Source organism: Nuphar pumila, chromosome 4 (genome assembly GCF_984573655.1).
Source record: "Nuphar pumila chromosome 4, dmNupPumi1.hap1.1, whole genome shotgun sequence".
NCBI classification, from domain to species: domain Eukaryota; kingdom Viridiplantae; phylum Streptophyta; class Magnoliopsida; order Nymphaeales; family Nymphaeaceae; genus Nuphar; species Nuphar pumila.
Window position 1 is genome coordinate 106,279,878 of NC_143252.1, and position 5,604 is coordinate 106,285,481.

At 38.3% G+C, this 5,604-nt stretch overlaps 1 protein-coding gene across 1 annotated transcript; it reads left to right on the forward strand.

Moving 5' to 3' along the window:
• The first annotated feature begins 207 nt into the window (after nucleotides 1-207).
• LOC149840431 (ubiquitin-conjugating enzyme E2 27-like) lies at nucleotides 208-5,011 on the forward strand. Its single transcript, XM_090003158.1, has 5 exons — nucleotides 208-534; nucleotides 2,517-2,565; nucleotides 3,751-3,910; nucleotides 3,998-4,087; nucleotides 4,774-5,011. Exons 1-5 carry the CDS (start codon nucleotides 357-359, stop codon nucleotides 4,879-4,881), a joined length of 585 nt encoding a protein of 194 aa, XP_089859284.1. The 5' UTR covers nucleotides 208-356; the 3' UTR covers nucleotides 4,882-5,011.
• The last annotated feature ends 593 nt before the right edge of the window (nucleotides 5,012-5,604 follow it).

The following is a 5,604-nucleotide window of genomic DNA, read 5'->3' on the forward strand; positions in this document are numbered from 1 at the left end:
CATATTTAAGTTGGAAAATTTTTCCTCGAACACGAGTCCCTAGCTTTCTATTTACTCCACTCACCCACCTATCCATAAAACGGGGATAATCCGGGATATTTCGTTACGAACAACGTGCAATATCCCGACTTATCCTACTTTTTCTGGATAAGCGGCCGCCCCTTAAAAGCGGCCTTTCATTGGTGCGGACGCCAAAAATCCCTTTCTTCCTTTTTGCTTTTCCGCTTGGGCGAGTGGTGAAGGAACATCGTTAACTTAAGGTTCCCCTCTGGAAAGGATTCGCCGTCGTCGTCGTCGTCGTCGTCGTCTCTCTCTCTCTCTCTCTCTCTCTGTTGGTGTTGGTGGGGAAGGAGAAGATGATCGATACGTCTCGCGTGCAGAAGGAGTTGGTGGATATCGAGAGGGACAGGAAGACTCTGGGAGTGAGCATCAATCTCCATGGCGACGAACTCACCCACCTCTGCGGCACCATCGCCGGCCCCCTCGGGACGCCCTACGAGGGTGGCACCTTCCTCATCGACATCCGCTTGCCTGGTATCCTTTATCACAGATTTAGGACTTCCCCTTTTTGCTTCTCATCTATCGTCGTCTGAATTTTGATTGCTCGTTCTTTTCTTTTCCTTTCATTTGGGGAGGAATCGTCAAGAATTTGATGTTTGTTTCTTTTTTATATATAGAATCTCGTAGCAATTTTCATTATTATCGTCTTTATTCAAACGGAACTGCTTCTTTGGAGATGGTTCTCTCTGCATTGAGTGATAAATAACTGCTATATCATCATCACCATCATCATTTTTCAAAAAAATCATCACCATCATCATCTTTTTAATATTCATTCATGTTATTGTTAGCGAACACAGTGGAGGTGGAGAAGTAGATGGTGTACCATCTGGCATCCTCATGATTATTCAATAAAACTGTATTCTAATAGCTATATTGTTAGTTTAGTTACTCGATGGAATATCTGCAATAGTGGCAATTAGATAGTATGGTGGAATACCTGCATTGCTGAAATGGGGATTGTGCACATGGATCCTTGTTGGTGGTCGTTTCCCCTGATGATTTTGTACATGTTAGACTTTCATATTGAAGCATGTTGTGGGGCAATAAGGGCGTATTCTCTTGGATGATTCACCAACATGTTAGTCAGTGGCTTTGTGTTAGCCTTGCCCTCTTTGATGATTTGTTCTACATATTCTCTTCAACGGGTCATGCAAATGATTTTAACTACTGCAGGTTCCGACCATGCTCAACTATCGAATGTGCCTCTGCTATAAGGTTTTATTGTTATTCACCATGTTTTTCTTGTAGTATCTCTAGGAACCTATTTCTTTTTAGCATTTCTTTGTGTGGTCCTTGTTATCCTTGACATATCTTATCTTATGAATTATTTGGTCACAGCAGATCTTTCTTGTATGTATTTTCAGGAAGACCTAACATAGTGAAAGCATGTTTTTCCTGCATCCGAGATATTGTTCACTTGTTCCTACATTGTCTATGAACAATGCAATGAAAATATATTGCTTCTGTGAATTGTTGTTGATACTTGTGTTGCCACTTGAGATCATCTTCAAATTCTGTTTTATGGAGATTGATATAAACTTTGTGATAATTGGCTATGTATTGCAAAATAATATAGTGTGTGGACAATATTGTAGGATGCACAAAACATGAGGGGAAATCACCTTAGTACTGTTCTTTCCAAGCTTGCTTATCTTCATAGTACTTGCTTGTCCATATTCATAGTAGTTTTCTTCTCCTTCCTTTCATACTACTGTAGTGCTGTGCACATGTGGGCACATGAAAATATGCAGATTGACCTACACAAGTACATGATAACAAAGCTGTATTTTCCTTGCATGTTTACTTTCTGAGATTGTCAATGGTAACCTGAGAATGAGATTCCCTATCATGCCAAGTTTGAGAAAATGTGTTGGTAGATTTTTTGGGAAAGAAAAATCTTGAAACTTGAAATAACAAGAAAATGCTGAGGAAAAAGTTCGTAATGATTAGAAGATGATTTCAGATGCTAAAGACAAGTCTGAATATTAAAGGAGGAATGTTGAAGAAATTGATGTTACCTCAATGGGTAGGTGATGTGTGATAATTGAGAGGGAAGGAAAAGGAGATCTGGGAAGAAAGTCTATAGATTAGTAACAAGAATGATATAGAGTGTAGAACTTATAATAACTGCCACATGATTATATTTTGCAACATGATCCTAGTTCATGGGACTTTTCCTAGAGAAAAGATGCCAACATGTGGTGTTTGTATGCCAGTGAATCACACATTGAGCATTGATATGGAGGGTAATACTGATAATAGTGAACTTGATGAGGAAAACATTTTTTCCCTTTGGTTGCAATCTTGATAACCCTTTATCCACAAAGGATTTTCCTACTGTTAAACATCTTGTTAAAATAAAATAGCCAAAGTTAAGTAGCATTCTTTACTGCTGATGTAATTGACGGATCGCTCTTTAATGCTGATGTTTTTTTATGTTCTGTGTCATGCAGCTGCATATCCTTTTGAACCTCCAAAGATGCAATTTATCACAAAAGTTTGGTAAGCAACTATCATAATAAAATGCTTGGTTTTGTGATTTTTAGTTCTCAACACATGTTTCTTTGCCAACGTTGCAAGATTAAGAGTTCAAAATTCAAAATTCAAAATTACCTTCATAACTTTTGCAGTGGACTGACTATGTGGGACATAATTGCAAGAAAAAAAAATCATATAGAAACAAACTCTGAATGTCCTGGAAAATCTTCTAATGTGCAAGGATTCTTCTCTATGCAATATGGGCCTATCCATTTTCATTGTGAGAGTATTGGTCTTAAAGCATACCTTTCAAATGGTTACATGAAATAATTGAATGAAGGAACATTAATAAATGAATAATTGATATGTTTCATGTTATTCGGCATCTTGTACTTCCTTTTTTTTGTGGGGAATTGCTTCTTGTCTGTTTATTTACAGAAATAACAACTTTGTCACCTACTGTGCATACATAAGAACATTCTAGGTATAATATAAGTAACATAAACAAAATTATAGGTTTCCTTTATGCTCAACAAGGTGTAGAGCTACGTGACATGGATACTCCATTTTTACTTCCATAGCTGTCCCCTTATATGCCAGTAAAGCTTCATAAAAATGGTTGTATCCCTCTATATGCCGCCATATCCATGTAATGTAGATATAAAGGATTTTCTTTAGGTTGCAGAGGTTGCTACTTTTTTTTTCAGTTAGCTTAGAAGAAATGGAAACATAACTACTCCCCCCCCCCCCCCCCCCCCCCCCCCCCCCTTTTTTTTTTGTTTTGAAGCAGTGACTGCCCCAATTCTAATGGTTTTTAATGAGAATGGTTAAGGATGAAAGTTCAGCATTCACAATTTATCTGGTAAATCTAATTGGTTGAGTGCCACTGAATCACCTTCTAAGTGAGCTACTCGGTTTTCTTGAAGTCAAATAGTTGCGAATAGCAACAAAACACTTTCAGTCATTGCTTAGGAGGTTTTTATATTGAACTACATTGATTTGCAATATTGTTTGTCAATATTCTTAGATTTCAAGATTGCTTAGGGGGCTTTTAAATTAAACAGCAGAGGATTGCAATAATTTTTTTTTTGCAATCTTTCAGCTTGATTTATTTCTACGAGGAAGTTTAGTTATCAGCACTTTTACAGCTACACAGTTGAAGGATTTTGCTTGTGGACATGCTGATTTTCTTTTTGTTTACATTGAAAGGCACCCCAACATTAGTAGCCAGAATGGAGCAATATGCTTGGACATTTTGAAAGACCAGTGGAGCCCTGCTCTCACACTGAAAACTGCTTTGCTCTCCTTGCAAGCATTGCTTTCTTCACCACAGCCTGATGATCCTCAAGATGCTGTGGTAGCACAACAGGTATGTTCATGCACCTTTCTCAATTCATCTTTTTACAATTTTAATCACAGGATTCCTTCTTCAGTGTCTGATCTCTTGATGTTGCAGTATCTAGGTGACTACTCAACCTTCGTGGGTACTGCTCGCTACTGGACTGAGACCTTTGCCAAAAGGTCATCTCTTGGGATCGAGGAAAAGGTAATATTCAGTTACTTTCCTTTCTTAATAGCTTATCCGAAACAGTGAATAATCTAATCATATATTGATATTCATTGGTATTCTTCTTTATACTCTATTTTCAATGTCCTTGTAGTTTAGTCTTGTCTGTGCCTACTATTATTAGGTGGTTCAGCCAGACAGATAGCTACACTCCATCGTGACAATAACTGTCAACTATAGTGATTATGATGTTGATGTCGATGCTACTCTTTGCCGCCTTAGTCCTGTTTCTTTCTGTTTTGCACAGAATGTAGGAAAAGAAATGAAGGTGAAATGTGCAAATTTCTCTCTCTGGTCAAAAGCCAGTTAAGTTGGCACTATCTTGAAGGATTTGCGCCCTCTACCAATATTCATCCTTTTTTTATCGGATCAGCTGTAGGCCACCTATATTCATGAATGCCCTTGATATCAATAACTTCGGTTGTTTTTAGCTACATACACATTAGGGGCAGTTGGGTCACAAGGGGGGCATATCACAAAGAACTTCCACCATCTGTTTTTTTCCCTCTTTTTCCTTCTTTTCCCAAAAAGAAACTCTGATGGGCGCTCTTGAGTCTAGTCTTGTGTTGGGGAGGTTTTAGAGATAGGATGTACATGACATTTTTAAACTTCACCCTTTTGTTTCTCAAACTTGCATTCATAACATCTAGTGGATCTTGCTACAGGTACAGAAATTGATGGAGATGGGATTCCCAGAAACACGGGTGAGAGCTGCATTGGAGAGCACAGGTGGTGATGAGAACATGGCACTTGAGAAGCTCTGCACCAGTTAGAATCTACTGTATATATACTGGAAGCATCAAAGGGGTTGGGTTGTCTAGTCAGTTTTTCTACTTCCTTTAGAACCTGAAAATTCCAACTCAGACGATTGAAAAAGACTCGGTGGGAGATTAATGTATTCGATCAGTTGGCTGTTATGTAGTTTTGTACTTTGCTGCTATATCTATAATCATATCTTGGGGGATTATATCGTTCTACTTTTCACAGCTTAACCATTTAGCACGACCCCTGTTAACGCACAAACATTTGTTAAAATGTTGGGGGAGCCCAGCTTAAGAGCTACATTTAAGTGAAGACCTCTACCACTATGCGACCCCAGTTTTGATCTCACGAAAGTTTCTCTCAAGCATTAAAAATGGATCATTCTTGACAGTGGATGCCCTTGCAATCAAGGAGAAAACAGCAGCATATTGCCGCCAAATGAATGAGAGAAAGAATGATCAAATCTCTTAATAGCGTCAATATAACAAGTAAAACCTAGTTTAACTACAAAAGAACCAAAACGATCATACCAGGCTTTAGGCACCTTAGGCACCTGTTTCAAACCATAAAAGACTTTCCTTAAGTGAAGCACCTTTCCAACAGGAACCTCATATCCAGATGATGGATCCATATAAACTTTTTCCTTAAATTCGCTATTGAAGAAGGCTTTCTTGACATCTATTTGATAAATAGGCCAACTTCTAATGGCAGCTACAATTATAAGGGTTCGAACG